This window comes from Lagopus leucura, unplaced genomic scaffold (assembly GCF_019238085.1).
Source record: "Lagopus leucura isolate 7727_CA_CO unplaced genomic scaffold, USGS_WTPT01 Super-Scaffold_100049, whole genome shotgun sequence".
In the NCBI taxonomy this organism is placed as follows: Eukaryota; Metazoa; Chordata; class Aves; order Galliformes; family Phasianidae; genus Lagopus; species Lagopus leucura.
In genome coordinates this window covers 755,747-776,021 of record NW_024962295.1, presented here as the reverse complement: position 1 = coordinate 776,021, position 20,275 = coordinate 755,747, and the positions used below count along the sequence as shown (strand labels likewise).

Sequence of the window (20,275 nt, the reverse complement as noted above, 5' to 3'; positions counted from 1 at the left end):
GCGGGGAGCGGCGGCCCCACAGCGGCGGAGGGAGGCGGCTGGCAGCGGGCGGGCAGGCAGGCAGGCAGGCAGGCAGGCAGGCAGCGTTGCCCGGCTCCGCCGCCCGCCCCCGGCCCCGCCGCCCGCCTAGCGCCGGCGGCCCCGGGAGATGGTGACACATGAAGCGCGCGGGGAGGACCATGGTTGAGAGGACCAGCAAGTTCCTGCTGATCGTGGCCGCGTCCGTGTGCTTCATGCTCATCCTGTACCAGTACGTGGGGCCGGGGCTGAGCCTGGGCGCGCCCAGCGGCCGCCCCTACGCCGAGGAGCCGGACCTGTTCCCCACGCCGGACCCGCACTACGTGAAGAAGTACTACTTCCCGGTGCGCGAGCTGGAGCGGGAGCTCGCCTTCGACATGAAGGGCGAGGACGTGATCGTGTTCCTGCACATCCAGAAGACGGGCGGCACCACCTTCGGCCGCCACCTGGTGCAGAACGTGCGCCTGGAGGTGCCCTGCGACTGCCGGCCCGGCCAGAAGAAGTGCACCTGCTACCGGCCCAACCGCCGCGAGACCTGGCTCTTCTCCCGCTTCTCCACCGGCTGGAGCTGCGGGCTGCACGCCGACTGGACCGAGCTCACCAACTGCGTGCCCGGCGTGCTGGGCCGCCGCGAGAGCGCGCCCAACCGGACACCCAGGTACGGCGCGCCGCGGTGCGGCTCCGGGCGCTGCGCCTCGCGATCCCCCGCACGGCAAACCCTGCCCGCCCCGCACCCCGCCCCGGGCTCTGCGCTGGGAGCTCCCCTGAAGGCGGTGGTTCCTATCAGAACCCCCGGAGGTGGTGTTCGCCTAACTCGGCGCGCCTCCGTGGCACGAGTTTTGGGGTTTTTGAACGGAGCTCCGTTCTTCCGCAACCTATCGATGCTTTGCGGCTCCGTCTCCTCTTTGCATTGAAGTTTCCTACGCGAACGTTTTCCCGTGCAGTGTGCTCCGTGCCTACGTGCATTGTTAATGCCATACATAATCCCTTTACTGAAAAGTGACCTTTAAGAATGTGCTGTAGCATCGCTGCCGCTTTCTCCCCGCGTTCCCTAAAGCTGCTCGGAGCGTTATCCTCGCCCCGCAGCCGCGAGCTTGCCGCTGCACGCCCCGGTGCAGCCGGGTGGGACGGAGCCGCTGAGCCGCTCCCGTGTGACACCGACAGCTCGGGGTGAAGCAGCCCGACCCACCGGGCTGTGCTCCGCCGAGATCCGATGAAAAATGCGCAATGTTCAAATCTCGTTTCAAAAGAGAAGCAAGAAAGTGCCGTCTGGTGAACCTTGGCACTTGGCTAGCAAACCATAAGCCGTACAGAAAGACCTGTGCGGGTGTCAGCACATCCCTCAGAGCCTCCGTGCATCCTGAGCGGTCGTGTGCCAGATGCTGCGGCTGTGGGTCCCCGCGCCTGCGGGCTGGGAAGCGGCCGGCAGCCCCTTGGTGCAGCACACGGCGTGCTGAGCCCCAGCAGCATCTCGTCTTATCACGGTGCCTGTAAATGACGCGCTGTGGGCTGCTTGGCTTTGGAGCGCCGGGTGACCATTCCTGCCCTGTTCCCTTCTGCCCGTGTGCCCAGAACAGTTCTGCTGAATGCGGTGTCTCCTCTTCCCTTTAATCTAAACCAGAGCTCCGTGCCCAGCAGTGTGAGAGCTCCGGTGTGCACGCTCACATCACCGTGGTGGGTTAAAGACAGGGCTGTTGGTGCAGCGGGCAGCTGCTGCCTGCTTCCGTAGCGGTGCTCCAGGACAGCACTGCGCCCGGCTCAGCGGTCACCCTGTGCAAAAAGCTGTTCTGTCTCTAGAACTGGGATTACGGCAGGCTGTGCTTGTTTCACGTAATGCGGCTGATGGGTCTTCTTGCCCAGAAAACATTTGGTCTTGCATTATGTCTCTTACATTAAGATCAATACAACTTTATTTCTTCATCGTGAACGCTGTATCTTGTGTGGGGAATCAGAACTGGTTTACAGGAGGCACGTTAGAGAGGGGACTGAACTGTGCAAATCTTTTTGCCAAAGAAAAAAAAAAAAGGCAGCAAACACTCCTTTAGGCAGGGCTCACTCACATACCACTATTAGCCACTTGTTTTATTGGAGTGCGGGCTTCAAACTCACTTTTAAACCCAGTGTACCAATCTCTGCATTTGCTCCTTACTGCTAAGTTTAAAGCTTTGTTCCTCAACGCCTCTGTTTGTCCCACGGAGCAAACCTACTGACTTGTGCTCGCAGATAAATCTCCCTTCCTGTGGGTGCTGGAAAGCATGAAGGTCATTCGGTATTGCCCACATGTACAAATCATGAGCTTAGAGCTGTTAACTTTGCAAGGAATGCGGTTTTATCACTGCACAGTGCCCTATTGCACTACATTCCATAACCCGTGCACGGTACATAAATTTACAATGCAATTGCTCTTTTTATTGTTCAGCTGCTCTGTGTTAGACTTAATGACTGGGAGCCTTGGATTTCCAAAGAGGGCATTTTTTCCCCCTTTTTCTTTCTTTTGTGTTGATAAACAGCCAAAGATGGGTGTTTCAGCTGTAATGGGCCAGCACACTTCTTAAAAAAAAAAAAAAAAAAAAAAAAAAAAATTTACTGTGCGGTGGCCGGGCCCCCCGTCTCCACCCCCCTGTGTCTTTTCCTGTTTTGTATTCAGAGGACTCCTAGACAGGCACTTCTTGAAGCAAATGTTGTGCTTTGTGCTGTGGGTTTGTTTGGGGCTTGGGGCTCAGAGCTCCAGGCTGGTCGTGTCCATCAGTTCTGCTGGCCACAGTGTTAGTAAAGGGCAAATTCCAGGCTTTGGGAATGGAGGCTTGTTCATTCCTTGTGCTGCCGGGCCCGAATAACTGCTGGGAAAGACTTCTTAAAAAAGCAGATAACGCTGGGACGCGCGCTTTGAGTCATCGGGTTGATATTTTTAAGAAAGCAGAAGCTAAGCACTTTCTGTGAGCTGCTCCCTTGAATTTGCCTCAGCACAGGCACCCTAATGCTGCTGTGTGAGATCCCATCTCCTCTGCTGATTGTGACACAAAGCCAGGCTCCACTGCCAGCACCATTTGGGCACTGGGAGACACAGGTTGGTGCCCTCCTGCCTGCACCCTCAGAGCTGGGTGCTCCCTTATTAGGTTATCAAAGCTGATGGGGCCCAAGCTTTGGCATCTCACTTAGGTGAAGCTATTTACAGCTTCTGTTTTGGTTTGTCGTTTTGTGTGTTGTTTTTTTGTTGTTTTTTTTTTTCTTTTTTGAGAAATGTTTAATGGGGCTCAGCAGTTTGTTGGCGTGGTGAAGTGCGAACTTTCACAGCTTCCAACCACAGATTGTCCCCTTGCTGGGATCTGTTCTTGATGAGGTTTTTATTATATGTGTGTTTAGGAGCTGCGGAGACACGTTGTCAGGAGACCAACTGTTTGCGAATGGAGAGCCCTACCAAATCGCTTCTGTAACCTTAGCACTTCTACAGGCTTATCCTTTGTGGAGCTGTGCGCTGGGCTGGTGGGCACCCACCTGCAGAGAGCAAGGGATGCCTTTACGCACTGGTTTGGCCCATTACTTTCTCTCACAGATTGGTTGAAAGTGTTAATATAAACCCGTTTTCCATGGTCTGGCTCCTCCCTTATGTCCCCAGCACATGGGGTTGCTGCGCAGCCCCAGGTCTGACATGCAGCCCCCTGTCTCTTGCATCCAGTTGTGCTGCCCAGAAAGCAGCCCATCAGTTCTGCGCAGAAGATCTTTATGCAGATGTTGTAACTAAAGTTGCTAAACTTTGGGGCTCTGCAAGCAGCTGCCCTACACTTGAGGTATTTTATTCACCTGAGCCTAAGACTCGGCTAATATGTTGTGTTGGGTTTAATTACTTTTTTTTCTTCTGTTGGCAAAGCAAGAGGATGTGACCTTAGGTACATCCCTGCTTGAGTGTAGACTTTCATTATCATGATTTTGCATAACTGTATGCGTTTGGCTGTATTTCATTGCTTTTTACATAAATGTTGTGTCGTAACATAGTCATTTTGTTTTTCTGCCTCAGAAGTTTGCAGAAACTTTTAAACCAGATGTGAGGTTTTGCCTTTTTGCTTTTATACTTTCCCATTTAACCAGTGAAAATGCATGCTGTTCTGGTAATATTTTGATAATCACTTTTTGTTTTTTTCAAACAGTACAAAAACCAATTACTTTAAAAGAACTGACTTGAAATGTGGTGGCCCAGCTGGATGCTGCGTGCAGTGCTGGTTTATGTACCTGCACTGCCTTAGATGAACGGTCTGCTGCCAGCACACAGCTGATACACTCCACCACATTCCTTCACCTAACTTTCTGGAGTTCAGTTGATTGAAAATTACAGTTTACAAAACCGTGAAGGATGGTGGTGGGAGTGGAGCTGGCTTTCAAGGCTGTGCTGATGGTCCTGGTGCCAAGCGGATGTCTGTCCCACTCTTTGCCACTCCTTGAGCACTTCTGGTTCTTGTGTGTCTCTTCCAGACTGGTGCGACTTTGGGCATGCTGCCTTGGGATCTCTGCATTTGGGAACAAATACCTGTGCTTTAAGAAAATTGGAGTTAATTAAAACTGCAGGGGCATTTAAGTAGAAAATAATGTGCTCTGCAAGTGATGGCATTGATAGAACAGCCGCAGGCTTACTGGTGTGACTGGGTAGGGCACGTCTGGGTATGTCTGGCTTCCTGGCAGGATGCTGGCAAAGGCCTTCAGTTGGATATTAGGATGTGAACTGGTGGAGGTCATCTTGCCTCTTAAGAAAACACTACTCAAAGAGATTATGTTTTAGCTCGGAGATTACCACTGTGCTGCCTTCCTCCGGCCATCTGTTCCTCCTAGGAGGGAGGGGAGACCAACCTTCCCTCGGGCACCTTCTTCACTCCGCAGCAAGGCTGGGCTCCCCATGGTCAGCACCCAGCAGAACCTTCTGTCTGCCTGCTGCTGGAGCTGGAGCAGTGACCAGGGAGCTGTTCTCTGGGTAGAAACATAGGATTTGAAGGCCCAGAATTGACTTTTTGGCGAGTTTGTTTCAGAGATGCAATCGGTGCTGTGCCCTGAATCGTATCTGTAAGCAGTGCCCGTGCTTCCTGCTCCTGCTAGTGCTCTGTAGGACTCGTGTCAGCATGTCCCTCCCCCACAGGGCAGTGCCCGCAGTGATGGGCAGAGCCAGCAGAGAGTTCACCTGGGCTCTGCAAATTCGTAATAGTAATGCTTGGAATAACATTTTGTCAGTGAACACTTGGGCTTCTGCTTCTGTTAGAAAAAGCAAAGCAGCACAGCTAATCTTTGTTTATGCTTGTATTTCTAGGAAGTGTTAGAACAGAGAAGTTGAAGTCGTATTTACCAAGGAAAGATACAACATGGTCTTTAATTCCTGATAATCACAACTGTGATAGCTGCTGGTACAGTCTTGCTTGATATGCTGGAAGGAAATGATACTTCACTATCAAAAGTTGATGTCTTCCTAAAGAAAGGCAGGGATGGTGTGCGTGAGTGCAGGAGGAACGTGGAGCTGAAGGAGTCCAGGACAGCTTCTCCTGTTTTTGAAATAGTGGTTAGTCTTAAAGCCAACAACAAAATGTTTATACTTTTTCAGATGGAATTAAAGCAGGGATTGATGAGGAAAATTTAATCACTAGCATCGATTCAAGGTGATGCAGTCTCTGTAAGTGCCATTTGGTGTATTTCTGTTTACCTTCCCACTATTTCCATAGCAGAGTACTCCACTGAAAATCCAATCTGAGAACCAGTCTTGAAAGAGTCCTTTGGAGATGCTTACCATGAGGACACAAAGAGCCTTTAACACCTCTTAGTGTAGCATGTCAAGTTTCAGACCTGAAGAGGATACTTTAGTTTGTCTGGTGTGCTGCTGCCCAAGGAGGAGCCTCTCAGCAGCGTGTGGATCCTGGAGTGGGGGATGTTTTCAGGAGAGGTCTGTGCTGAGAGAGGTTGTCAAATGAAAAGCACATCCTTGATACGACTTTGTTGTTTCTGCTTGTGTTCGATGATGTACACACATTCTCACTGCTGTGCTTCCCCTCAGATATGTGATGTGCTGGGCTGAATGCTGCTTCATCCCTACTACCTGCCACGTAGAGCCAGCGATAGGAAACCTTCTGGGGTATCTCTGTGTTGATACAGCCAGAAAAGGCTGGAAAAATTTCTGTTGTCCTGAGTTTCTTAGTAGTGCTAATTACGTAGTGCTTTCACCCATATACCTCTGTGTACAGCTACTGCACGACTGTGAGCTGTGTAGTAAATAGCACCTGCTGCTATGTTCATTCACAACCCAAAGCAGCTCTTAAATGGGCTGCCTTAAAGCTGACTTTGCCCAGTTTCAGACTTGCACTATAATGTATGGACCTCCCATGCCCAATGCCTTCAGAGCCAGCTGGTTTCTCAACACACTACAGCTACCTTGCTCACTGCTTCCCTCCCTTCCCCTCTGGTGATGGTGAATTCTACGTAGCAGCTCACCTGTGTTTTTATAGAGGAAAAATTTCACAGCCTCCTGCCTTTTTAAACAAGAAAACAGTGATTGCAATTAACTTTGTATGGTGTGATGTTGTATTTGTGGCTATGCCTCACTGCAGATGGAAACGTTGTCTTTCCTCTTTCAGAGCTCTTCCATAGAATGCGGGGAGCTCTCTGAGCTTCCTGATCCACCTCTGCATTTTTGTTGTTCAGATTTACCTGATTTTCCCTTTGGTTGACGTTAGCCTTGAAGTACTAAGGAATGTAAGGTTTTCTAGCCAAACAGCCTTGCTTCAAGTTTCCAAATGACTTTTCATTGTCTGATGTTGGGTCTTTTGAAAGGAGCCTGGTTTCTGGAGAAGTGCTGAAGTGTTGAAGTAGCACCTTGTAAAAACTCCTTCCACGTATTGGAGTTACTCCAAATTTTAGCTTTAGTTCTTGTGTTAATTAGACTTGCACGTGCCTGAGATACCTGATCACAGGGAGGTACTCAGAGTTTGGAAAGAGGATTTGTGAAGAACACGTGTGATTCCTGCTTACTTTTATCTTAAACATCTGAGAGAAAAAAATCCTTGTGTTTTTCTTGCTGCTCTCACGTCTCTTAGAAAAATAAAATGTCCAAACAAGTACTGTAAAAATGGAATTGACTTTTTTTGTTTAAACTAACAGCGTTTACTGCCTGACCCGCTTGCTCTCAGTAAAAGATTTTACTTAGGCTACCTGTGACCCTATATCAAAGTGCTGGGAAAAAATCAATGCCTCATAGCTAAGACAAACAGCAGCAGCATGCTGACTCATCAGCTTCCTGGCAGCTTTTGCTTTCCAATTGGAGATGGGGAAAGAACGAGGAGCACAGGAATTGCAGAGTGTAATCATAATCAGTCAACCATCCCTTCTGTTAACATGCCTTAAATCAATCAAGACAAGATTACCTTCTGCTATTTTCTCCTTTTTCTCTTTTGCCTGTACCTCTTTTTAGGTCTTTGAAAGGGGAGAGGCAGATGTGACGCGTGTAGTTCTGCAGGGAGGAAGCTGGACAGTCTTTTCCTGGCTGATGAACCACGTGCTTGGTGAAAGTCCACATTAAGAGAGATACCTCATCCATTGTGTACCGCACAAGAGAGCCAGTGCATGTGCTCAGAAGCCCTTAGCAGATCAGGGAATGCCTTGGCATATTTTCCTACAGGGACAAAACTGGAACTTGGCCTTTCTTCCAGTTCTAAGTGTCTGAGTGGAGTTCCTATCTCTGATCCTACTGTTGTGGTTGATGATGTGATATGCAATGCATACAGGGTAAATAATCTCAAGCCTTTCCCTGGACGTTGTCTTTTCTTTTTTCACGAGTCTCTGTAAGGATTTAAAAATAAGAATCATCTTCCTAATGTGCACGTAGCCTGTCTCCCATAGAGCCTTAGACCTTCTGGATGAAGAATTCAGCATTAGTTTCACCTTCAGTGTGGTTAGGTCCTGTGTTTTTAACAACCGCAGTGTGTTACATGTTTCAGGACTCCTACCATTGCCACCAGCGGGTTTGATCTCATTTAGAGGTCTCCTTCTATCTAACGCTTGTCTCTCACAAGTTTCTAGAGATGGGGCTTGCACTCTGTGTCAGCCAGCAGTCTCTGCTTCCATCACATCTTTAATTCTAATGTGCATTCAGTCCCACCTTCTGATATGCTCAGTCTCCATATCACGTAAATTCAGCCCACTGCTCTGTGAGCACCTTCTTCCTCCTCTTGTTAGTTGTGATGTGAATGTAGTTCACGTTTGCCATTCAGATGCGTGTGTTTCTGTATTTAATTCACACCCTGTGATGGAGAGAGTGGTCATACTCCAACACTGTGAGCCACTCTTCTCCCAGAAAGAGAGAATTCATCTATTTCCAAATGCTTCTCATGCCTTGGGACTTTTATGTTTATATTTTCTCTTGTTCTTCTCAAAAAGCTGCCTTTTTAAGGCTTGCAAAACAGAACTCTGCCAACATTAGAAACAACTGTTAATCTCAACAGTCAAATTTAATACAGTCAATACACTCAAATCTTTTGAGTGAGGTATTACCGTCTTAGGATGAGCCTCTTAGCAGTACTCAGAAAGGGTTGTTTTCATGACTTTTACTAAATTGGATGAAGCTGACACCTGTTTATGGAGCCAGGCATATCTAGCAAATGCATGTGTTGCAGATATTTAGAATCCTCAAATGGCTGTTTTTAGCAGCTGCTGTGTGTTAGCCAGCTACCAGTTTTCAACATGGAATATTCAGAAGGCAGTCAGGCTTCAAGCAGGCAAGTGGTGAAAAAGTCCTGGGTTTGCCTACAGGTGGTCTGAAAGCTCTGCATAGGATCATAGAATCATAGCATGGGCTAGGTTGAAAAGGACAACAGTGATCATGGAGTTTCAACTCCCCTGCTGTGTGCAGGGTTGCCAACCACCAGACCAGGCTGCCCAGAATGTGCAGTGATGTGCTGCTGAGAGCAGCTTCTGTGATGCAGCAGTGCGCTGAGGAGGGAATTGTCTTTCCTCTGCAGCTAATTGAAGCTCGGGGGAGTTTCAGAAATCAGGAATACCACTGAGGAAGGGATCAGCTTGCAGCGGCCACGGCACAGAAGTCTGGTATGGTCCTTTCAGTCTGCCCAATCTGAGAAACAGGTTCCTGCATGGTAAGCTAGTGAGATGGTCAATGAGTAAAATGGGTAGATGACTGATACCAGACGTAGTGGAGCATAAGGAGAAAGAATCGTATCCGTACTGGTTGGGGTTGGTTTCGTCAGTCCCAGAGCATCCTGATTGCTCTGGAAGGGGCTGACTCTGCATGGCTGTCACAGCCATTGGGTCGATATGTGTCAGCCTTCGGCTTTCTTTTCTCAGAACATCCCTGAGGTCCTCTCTGGACTAAGCTCGTAACTTCTTACGTAGGTGCTAACCTGCCATGGCAGCAGTTCCCCTACAGAAATATTGCTGCCACTGCCTGAAGTGTTTCCTCAGCACTCAGAACAGCAGCTGTCAGCAGGACAAGCACACTTGCTTTGTCTGACCCTTTGGGATGGGATGGTGAAAGCCATGCTGTTTATTCAAGTAGGGTTTCACCCACTTGGAAGCTGGTAGGAAGCTGTCCCTCCCATCTCCATCCCAGCAGAAGGACCAGCCAGGGGCGTGTGAGCTGTGTTAAACAGAAAGGATCTCTGCCCGTTACTATGTACTGCAGGGCACCTAGCAGAAATCCTTTCTCACATGCTGTCTGTCCTGGCTTGCTCAGACACGTTTGTAGGTTTGTTTGACAGTGCTGAGGCTGGGTTATGCACACAATTTGCTCAGCTAGCATTCACGTTACTGAGCTGTAAGGTGATACATGAGTGCAGTGGGACGCTGTGTGCTGGAGCTGTGCAGCGCAGGCTTTGCTCCTTCCCAGCAGCTGAAGCCTGCATCCAAGAGCTGCTCACTCAGGGTACCACGGGCAGTGTCCTATTGTAGAAGCCTGCAAGAATCTCCTTTGTGGCTGACAGCAGCATGCAAAGGAAGCTGCACCAGCAGCAAATGCCTTTGGCACATGAAAATGGAAGCTTCTTGCCTCCATGGTGTTGGTATCGTGTTTGTGAACAGCCCAGCCGTCATGGCAAAAGGACAGCAGAGAATCTGGGGGCCTGCTTTTCACATTCAGTGAGAGGGCTGCTTGCCAACTGACCTGAAGGATTTCAACAGCAGTACGATTTTATTGTATTTTCTAGTGGATGTATTGCCTTGGTAATAAGTTGCCTGAGGAAAAGTGCAGAAATTCTTGTATCCCATTAGTTTCACAGGCTTGAAGCCACAGATGAAGAAGCTGTTACCTAGCAAAGGTGTGTAAGGGCTGTTGCTCTTGAAGAATATAGGGATGGGAAGTGTATGCGCATGGATAGTCTGTATCTTCTAATTCCTCTGCAGTACAGCTGCTCATCCCTATGCCATACTGAGCCAGGCTTCTATGTGTTCCTTTTATTAATGCAGGAAAGAGGCAAAGGTTAAACAGCTCGCCCTAATGCTGTAACATCAAATCTAGGGGTGCGATGTGTGCTGAGAACTCAGCCACATGCTTACACTGGTGGGTTAGGCAGGGTTGGGCAGGATGAACTTGTGATCTGTCAGAAGTGAGACTGTGCTGGGCAACATGGTATACAGGAAGGCTTCCTGTCCTTCGGTCAGATAAGTAAAGATCTTCTGAATCGGTTTTGTAAATATCCTGGAACAAGCAGAGAAGTAAATCTTGCTGCAAATTGTCCACTGCCTGACTACTTCTATTTGGAAATAACCTCCCCCCGAGGCTTTCTCTTGAAAGGCCCTCTTGATGAGAGCTTTTTCTTTTTTGTGCTCTCGTGTTGTCGGAGGAGGAATTGATACTCGAGGTGCAGCTGGACGAAAATGACAATATAAATCGTGACGGAAAGGGTGCAGCTGCAGTTTATAAAACCTGCTGGATGATCAGTGCTTCCCCTGCAGGCCTGGTGGATGCGGGTGGTGAGATGAAGTGCTGGCCCTCACACAGCACAGCTAGAAATCCTGCAGGAATTGGGGGATGGATTTCTTGGATGTTCAGGATGCGTGGGGTGCTGGGCCTGCCCTCCTTCAGACAGGATGGATCCCTCCCTTTCCTAACTGGGGTGTTTCCTGACTTGTGAAGTAAATGGGGATTGTCATGAAAACTCTTGTTTTCTGGGTTGAAGCCTGGTCAATCCCAAATCGGGAAGTAACTGCTTATGAGAACAAAAGAACCGTTCTATCTGTCAACTCTACTGTTGCAGGTAAGAGAGAGTTAAAGACTTTGCCTAGTGCAAAAGGGGCTGGAAAACAGCTTTCTCTTGTGGAGGTCATTAAGCTTACATGCCCAAGAACTGAAATGCCTCTTTACTCCTTCTTTTCACGGAAATGTGTGGGGATGTTTATGGAAGTTAAAATCAAACTAAGTTAAAATAGATAGGTTAAGTAAGCCTAAACAGGTTGCTGTCTTGGTTTATTCTGAAAATAATATTAAATAATCTGCACAAAAAAATCTAGAGCTAGGGAATTTCAAAGGTGATGGATATGAAGCATTTTAGGATTGAATGTGTATTGAATGATTGAATGATGCTGTGTGTTCTGCTCCAATACTGCTGTCTCCAAGAGAAAAAAAGCCCTCTCTTTAATATGGAGTGGTCTCTCTGGGGTCAGTGAGGAGAGAATACGAGGGGGAAATGACTGGGCGTTAACAACTTCCCACAGGATAAAGGACAAACAGCCCTCCCTTTAAACAAATCCAGTTACTGGGTGTGCGTAGCAGCTCTGAACCTTGGTGGATTTTTGCAATTAAGAATACAGGCTTCGTGCTCCAGAAGACAATTAAACAAGTGTTTATAGTGGTAAAGGAGCTCAGAGAAGGAGCTTGTTACACCAATTCATTCTGGTTATTGGCCTTTCTCCCCCCTCCCTATTTATAACCCATTTAAACGTGACTAATGGCTAAAGCTAGAACTTCACTACCTGTCACATAATCTTTTTTTTTTCCACCCTGGTGGATGATGCAAGTTGAAACAAAGGCCTTGTTGTTTAAGCTCCCTTTAAACTCTATAAAAGCATACAGGCTTCCAAGCCACGCTTTTAAATCACACCTCTGAGCTTGTATGGGAAAACTGCAGGCAAGTTTTGAGAAATTCATTCATTCTCTTCAGCGCACAGCTGATGATATTGCAGGAAAGGGAAGAGAAGTGGTACGTTATTTGTAAGTGCTGCACTTGGTTAGAGATGTGGCCAGTGCCTTGAGGTCATATAAGGAGATATGGGATCTTCTTGCCCCCGGGTCACCAGATCAATGCAGGACATGCTTAAAGTGCTAAAAGCTGGGATCCATCTGTTTGGTAAGTTTCAGTGTGGTTCTTAGGTGACAGATGTCCTCTCTACAAATGCAGCTCTCAGTATGGCACTGAATAGACCCCTCATTCTTTTGCAGTCTTAGTTGAGCACCTAAGATTGAATTAGATGAACTGGGCTATGCAAATTGGCTGAGTTGTTCATGGTGTTGTAAAGCTCCCTCTGATGATTTCTGATTTGAATAGTGAGCCTCTCCTGTCATGCCAAAGTGCTCTTCTGTAAATAAAGCAGTGGTGGTAGAATGGGATGCAGGTACTGAGTGTGTCACATTAGTTGGGTTGTGTCTAGAGCAGTGCTGAAAATGCAATCCTGGCTTCTGTTAGCTGTCTCACTCCAATGTGGTAATATTGAAGTATCCAGGAATGCCTAACATCAGCTTACTTTAGAGGTACTGCTGCAACAGTGCAGAGTAGGAGCACAGGAAGGAGTTTCAACAGGAGTTGAAATGGGACTTCTGGATGTAATCACACCTGAAGTTGCTTCCATAGCTTGGCACTGTAGTGATCTCTTATTTTTCCTTTCCTTTTAATGGCAATATTGCAAAGCAACTGAAAGCTCTGAGGAAGTTTTAATGAAGACTGAACTGTCAGCTCGCCTGGCAGGCAGGAGCAGCTTTCTGATTGCAGGAAGATACAGACAGGCACTGTGTTAACACCAGAATTAAAAGTAGATCTGGACTTTAAACATGAATTTCAGGTTCTCAGAATTCCTGTAGTTGGAGAGTGAAGTCCGGGCTGCTGTTTATATCCAGTTAGTCCCTCTTGTTTAGCAGGAAGGCGTCTGCTGGAGGAGCTGTAGAGGTGTGACTGCAGGAGCACTGCGGTGTGAGGCAGGGCTGCGAGATGCTGGCGATGCCCAACTCTGCTGGCAGGCCTCATTCTGACTGGGACAGAAACATAACCTTTTTTTTTTCAGTATTATTATTATCTTTACACAAGTGGCATGCTGTAAATTCATGCTATAGCATTCCTTGAAATAATACTATGTAAAACGCACTGTGTTGGGGTGGAGGGGAGCAGCAAGTCGTCTGGAACTCAGGGGAGGTTGGTGAGCATCTCTGCCACAAGTTCTTGCTGTTTCTTTGGGTTCCAGCAGTGCTATTTGCCAGTGGTGGGAACCGTGTGAGCGCTGCTAATGCGGGCACATGGCTAACCTTGAGAAATGTGGAACTGTCTGATTTGGCTCAAGCCGCAGAACTAAATGAACCTGTTGTAGGATTCACAGCCACTTAGGAGGGAAGTCTGGGTTTAGTTTCATCAGTTCAGCGCTGAAATCCAAGCGTGGATAACACTTGCAGCTGGTGGTCCCAGGAGAGGTGCTCTGGGGGCCCCTCAGCAGTGTGGGAGCCGGGGCTGGGCCATCCTGCCAGCTGTCTGAGCTCCAGCGTCACCGCTGGGCCATGCTGGTCCTGTCCGCAGTGGGCAGAAAGGGCTCCTCTGACAGAAAAGGGGCTCAGGCTCTCACAGCACTCAGCAGTTGGTCTCAGTGGCTGCCAGACGGGCTCTGGTGTAATTAATCTTTGTCTGTCTGCGTGTGGTAAGGCTGTCCAGCATTACGTGCTGCCTCAGACCGCGTCCTGGAAGAAGGCGGAGGCGGCAGGAGGACACTGCGAGGCGTCTGGGCTCGTTGGCCAAGAACCTCCATTTGCCTTCAGGCTTTTCCTGGCTGAGTTCTGCACGTCCTCTGTGAGGCTGTGCTCTTATCCCATTCAGTTTGTTACGATGCTGTCTTGCACAGGTTGTTTCCTGAGGTTGGCTGGTACACATCCAGCTTTCTGTTTCCGTGAACGGAGATGTGGGAGGCTCAGGTTGTGGGAAGGCTGGACAGACACAGTGCACATGCCAGAGATTCTGAAAAAGCATCTCCTGGAGCGGTGCCTTTGAGGAGAAGGCTTTCTGTCACTGGATGATCCTTATAAGAATTGCCATAGATGTGCAGTTTGTTGCCCAGCTTCTGAGCTCTGTAGCCCTGTCAGTCTGTGGGATATAGGCATAAAGCTCAGCATGACCATATTCTGCTGCTCACACACATATTTCCCAGTGCAGCCAGTCCTCAGTCCTTGGCAAGAAGCAACAAAGCATCTCTCAGGACTGTTGGAAGCTGGTTTTCTCTGTGGATTTTTTGTTTGGTTTTGTTTGGTTGGGTGTTTTTCGGGGTTTTGTTGTTTCTGTAAAGAAGATATAACGGTATTCTCAGTAGTAAGAGAGATTCTTGTTTTTTTCCCCTTCAATTGTGGAATTTGAAGGGGCAAGGTGAAAGAGCATGGTTCGTTCTTTGCTTTCATTTTCATCTCCTTCAGCAGATAAAGGAATGACATCTATGGCACTCCAGTGCCAAACACTTGACTTAAGCAGCAGCATTACTAAAAAAAAAAAAAAAGTTTTATGCCAATCCACAAAACATGTTTGAATCACTGCAGAATGTTGACTTGTATTACTAAATTTTGGCAGGAAATGCATTATTAGAAACCTCATCCAAAGGCTCTGTAAAGGCCCAGATTACTTATACTGGCAAGGAGCTTTGGAGAGGTGGTTATGCTTCCATCAAACAGTGACAGCCTCTCTGTATGTTTTGCCAGTTGTTGCCTCTTGCTTCTCACACTGACACTTCAGGAGAGCAGTCAGTGTGCCCTGAATGGGAGCACAGAGGTGGAAACAAAATAGAGCAGCGTTTTTAATTCCAGCACAGTCTATTCTGGCATGCAGCATGCTGCCTTTTCCACAGGGATTTGTGCGTTCTGTGAAGTGTAGTTGGGCTGGATTAAAACTAAGTATTTGGAACTTTATTTGTAGTGTCCGTGGTATGAGTCCTTTAACTGTGTGGGTATTCAGTAATGGATGAAACTGTTGTGAAGCTTTTCTGCATGGTCCTGCCTATGGGCAGCTCAAACTACGTACAGAGGGCATTCCAGTGGTGTTAGTGACAGCATTCACATTCTCCTGCTGAACTGCATCCTGATGTCAGGCGTTCTATCACGACCCAAGGACTCAAACTGCTTCGAAACACCTCCAGGTAAATTGACAGGAACCTTATACATTTGAGTCTGCTACTGACTATGCCTTAGTTAGAAACATTTATTTCTGTTGTTGCTAAGCTCTTAAAAAAAATGCAGGTATGGGAATTGGTTTAGACACCATTTGAACCTTACATATAAACACTACAAATAAACCTACCATGCTAAGCAGAAATCAGATATGTAATTCTTTTGGAGGTGTTCAGATGCCTTGAATATGTTTGACTATCTTTTCTGTAGGTGACATGCCTGTTGAGAATTTAGAGCTTTTGTTCCCTGTCTTCTGTTAAAGGTGTTTTTTTCTCTCCCTATCTGTATTGCGTGATTTCATTTTTCAGGAGTTACGCTCCTGCTTTCAAATGTTTATCTCACTACCAGTTGTAACTCCAGCCTTGGAAAGGAGTTGCTCTGCAGATGTCCTGCAGGACCTCATTACAGAGCAGCCTGGTCCATCTGCAGCCTTTCCTGTTAGACTTAAAGTACTCAGAGCTGACCTAAACCAGTCATGATCTGAATTAGGAGACTAGGTTAAAACCATTCAGGCTGAGTATCTAACAGTGCATTACAAGATCCCAGATAATTCCTCAGCAAACTGGCATGAAACAACACAAGTCTGTTAAGTAAAACTCTTGCCACCCTTCAGAACTGAACGACTGTGTGCAAACTGTTGGCAGTGCTCCTGGACCCTCAGTAATTCCTGAGCTATGCCCAAAATTTGTTTGGGAGGACATTGACCAGCGTGGGCCAGAATCACATCAAGGACCAGTGGTGGAAACAATGCAGTAGAGGAATGTTTCTTAGGTGACATAATCTAAGTGTGTTGCTTAACACCCCCTCCTCCTTCTCCCCCTTGCTTTGTGGTGTCCGTTGTCTGCAGTACAGATTTAAGGGATTTAGAAGGGAGCTGCCCTATTATCTTTTTTCTTCGCTGTGTCCCTTGCTGCTGTGTGGCTGGGAATCTGCAGAGACACTAGTGCATAAAGGAAAGAGCCATCTGTTGGAAACTGGAGACATGTAAAGGGAAGCAGGGATTAGTATTTCCTCTCACTTTCTGGCTCCACCTTTCCCCAGAAAGAAAATTAACAGATTGTAGAGACTCTAGAATTCTAGATTCTAGATTGTAGAGAGTGGAGTTTGAGGTTTGATTGTAAAGGAAATTTGTATTTGATTGTAAAGTGCTGCACAAAGGGGCAAAGCTGGCATTACCAGTCCACAACCATTTATTTCCCCCAAAACCTTGAATGACTCCCTGCTGTTCTTATCCAAGTCCAGGAGGGACAGACCAGGCCTTCTCCATGTCTGTATGGCAGCGTGTTGGACGGCTCGGTCTTTTTGGAAAACAGTGCAGTGGCACAGTCTGAAATAAAATGACAGTAGGGCATGAGAACCCACAAAGTGCTGCTGTCACTGCTTCCTTCCTCCCAGCAGACATGCCCACTTCTCCCTTTGCTGAAATGTTTTCAATTTGGAACAGGGAAGGAGGAATCGGGAAGTTGTTTGCTGGTTCTCAAACCACTTGCAACACTCAGGGGTAGGAAACTGGCTTGTGGTTTCCCTGGTTTTGTCTGTCTTCCCGTTTCGAGGAGAGAGAAAATCTCTTTATGCCCTGTTCTTCTGTGCGCAGCATCTGTCTGATGGATGCTCAGTGCACAGCACCATCAGAGAAGATCCCCTCAGATGTCTTGCAGCACCAAGAACTGTACCATGTGCAGGGCTGCAGGTTGCCCCTTTCTGCCCCATCCTCCAACCTCCCAGGAGGCCCAGATATATTTCATGTTGTCAGCCCAGGGCAGGAACTCCAGCACTAGGAGGGATAATGTTACCGCTGCCATTTTCTCTATATTTCAATACCTGTCCTTTGGTTTTGTTTTGGAAATAACCAGCAATGCCTTTTATTTTGAGCAAGTCTGCTCAAGCAGCGCTAGTAAATTGATAATTGCAGAGCTGCTTCTCTCGGAAGTGTTTTAATGAGACATGGTGCAGTATGTTGGTGTGGATTGATTTTCCTTGGAATGTGGTATTTACGTGGTTTAATTCGAGTTCACATTTAACTAGCCCAAAGTTGGACATGTGTCCAACTCATGGACTGAAGTCAATGAAATCACCTTGCTTAAAGAAAGAAGGTATAGGAGTTGATGCAAAAGGCGTTTAATGTCACTGAATCACTGAATTCCATTTGTCCCAGTGTACGTGTCATGGAACTCAGTTCTGGATCCAACCTTCTGTGCCCAAGTCATAAGGAAGGCAGTGAGGAACAGGCTGCCTGGCACCGTGTGGCTGCACAGCTGGCACCTGCCGAGTTACTGATGTTCCAAAGCTGTGCCCAACTCAGTATTTTACGGCATTCAGTGATCAGCGCAAGTAAAAATCCACTACATTTATTTTTATTTCTAAGTCATAAAAAGAAAAGTAGGCACATTATATGCCATGCATATATATAACATGTATAAAGTTGTGTTTAAATGGAATACGCGAGCAGCTTTCCCAGTCATCACGGTTGTTTTACGGTTGTTCACTCCTCGCTTGCAGAAGACTGACAGTCCTGAAACAAGCAGGGAGGGAGCAGGAGGAGAAGTGTTCCTGACAGAAGCAGCAGCACGTTGCCTGCAGCCATGTCTTGTTGTAAATGCAGTCTAGTCATTTGTTGTCAGTGGAACAACATTACCATATCACCCTCGGCTAATATTTTGATAACCAAATGAGTGAATATGTGCAGACTATGAAATGAGCGAAAACATCGACAGTTTCCCTCCTGGAGAGAACAGAGGCAGGAGGACCATTGCCGTCGCCTCTAAGAAAGCATCCAGGGCCTCACCCAGACCACGAGCGCTGTGCTGGGTTCACCTGGGAGTGCTCAGCTCCATCCATAAGGTGGGATGAAACCTTCTCCTCTGGGTGTTGTCACATGGGCACCTGTCTGGCTGTGTCTCTGCGAACAGGTATTTCCCAGGCTCTGTCAGAGCAACCTGCTGGGCTCCATTTTAAAGAGTGCCTTCGCCTTGGGCAGTTTGCTGCAATTGCTGTGCTTTGCTCCTCCATCTATTTAAAAAAGAGATGATAGTGGGCAAAAAATGAAAGTACTTCTTTATTTCCTCCTTCATTTTGAAACTCAGTGTCAGGAATGGCTCTCAGTGAGTACTAAGGCTGAATGCTGTGCCCCAGTCTGTAGGTGCACACCACACAGCTCTGTTGTCTGCTCTCAGAAGTGGCAAAGCAGGGCTCCTGGAAGCCTTGGTATGCCTTTGAGGTAGGCAGAGCTAGTACGTTTTGTTCCTGAAGATGACAAAAGGGATGCTGCTTATCTCAGATGTCTTGGAGACTTTATGATGATTTATAGATCATCTTTTTAAAATGAGGTCAAAATAATCGTTGTGTTGCATCGTACAACAAATTGCAGAGAATAGTAGTGACAGAGGTACCAGCAGACTTCGCTCTTGGATGCACTGAGTCTGGGCCTCATTCACCTTTTCAAGCTTTGCATGCAGTAATGAAAATGTATGCTTCGTCTTAGTTTCTTAGAAAGTTAAGCAAATGGAGTGTAGAAAATAATAAATGGTAAAGCTGAGGATATCACTTTGTAAATGAGACAATTTCTTGGAAAGAGGTCTAACAAGGACTAGTTCTTAGTGTACTATTTGTTCAAGTTTGTATTCAGAAGCGATAGGTTAACATTCTCCTAAGCATCCTTTCTATTTCTGTAGTTTTCTGGAGTATTTGCTGTTTGGAAACATACACTAATCGTGAATCACAAGAAATATTTCAGTTTGCGTTTGAGCTACATTTACTCATTTAAGAAACCCCACTAAATTGTTGTAAACCCTGAGACAGTGGAGAGATCTGTTTCACTCACCAAAGCCTGTTTCACAAGCAGAAAGCAGCCAAGGTGCGTTATTTTGATGATGGAATCCTTTTCTGCACTGAAGTCATACGTAGAGGAAGAGGAAATGTGATGTTGGCTTTTTCTCACTTGGGCTGTTGTGTCAGCTTCCTTTCAAAGCAGTCGTTTGCACAGAAAACTGTGTGATTGTTGCTTTGTGTGTTTGTCTAAAAGGAATTCTAGCACAGGTTATTGCTGTGCTGTTGCATGCTATATAATTAACGTTCTTCATCAAGTGTATATGACAAACTTGATGGCCTTTGTGATGGAGTTACAGCATCAGTGGATAAAGGAAGAATAACTGATGTCACCTACCTGGACTTGTGCAAAACATTTGACGCTGTCCCACATGATATCCTGGTCTCCAAATTGGAGAAAAATGGATTTGATGGATCTTTTTTAATGAAAAAGAAAGTCCAAAATTAAATGGCAAAACAAAAAATACATAATTGAAATAATCCAGTGTCAGCTGAAAAAGCACCTTTATCTTCTCTTTCTGCAATGAAATGATGGTGTGACTTAGTGACAGATGAACACAAAAGATAGCTCAGCAGAGGCAGTGTTGCTGCAGTCATCAGGGGTGTTGGTGTTGGGTGGCAGAAGCCCTGCTGGCAAAGGGCTGCCTTTTGGTTGTGATGTTAGATGAGGTCTCACCACAGCACGTTTACAGCTACTTTTACAACAACAGATATTCTGTAGGAGGGCTTCAGCACTGAAAATAAAGAGGAGTTTTGTGATGGCAAGAGACGACTGGTGCTGGGACTTACCCAGCTCTTATGTGGCATGGTGTTTTTCTACCACTCGATGTGCCACCCAGTGAGAATCTGGTTGGATGGGAGAGAAACGATGGTCACTGGGGGAGGTGCATCATTTTTTTGGCATGCCACCGTGGTAATAAAGGGCTCTTGTCAATATTGAAGAAAAAACGTGAAAGAAAAGGCAAGTTTTTTGTACTGTCTTTGTCACATCGGGTTAGAAAAATGGGAAATGTAACTGGGTAGGATCATAGGTTGATGGAGGACAGTAAAAACGTCTGA

General features: G+C 47.0%; 1 protein-coding gene across 1 annotated transcript in view; it reads left to right on the top strand.

The window, feature by feature from the left end:
* The first annotated feature begins 125 nt into the window (after positions 1-125).
* The window catches only part of HS6ST1 (heparan sulfate 6-O-sulfotransferase 1), a 168,332-nt gene continuing 148,182 nt past the window's right edge, over positions 126-20,275 (top strand). Inside the window, exon 1 of the mRNA XM_042885289.1 lies at positions 126-676. Coding sequence (XP_042741223.1) covers positions 159-676 — 518 coding nt within the window. The 5' untranslated portion in view covers positions 126-158. The remainder of the gene's footprint in view (positions 677-20,275) is intronic.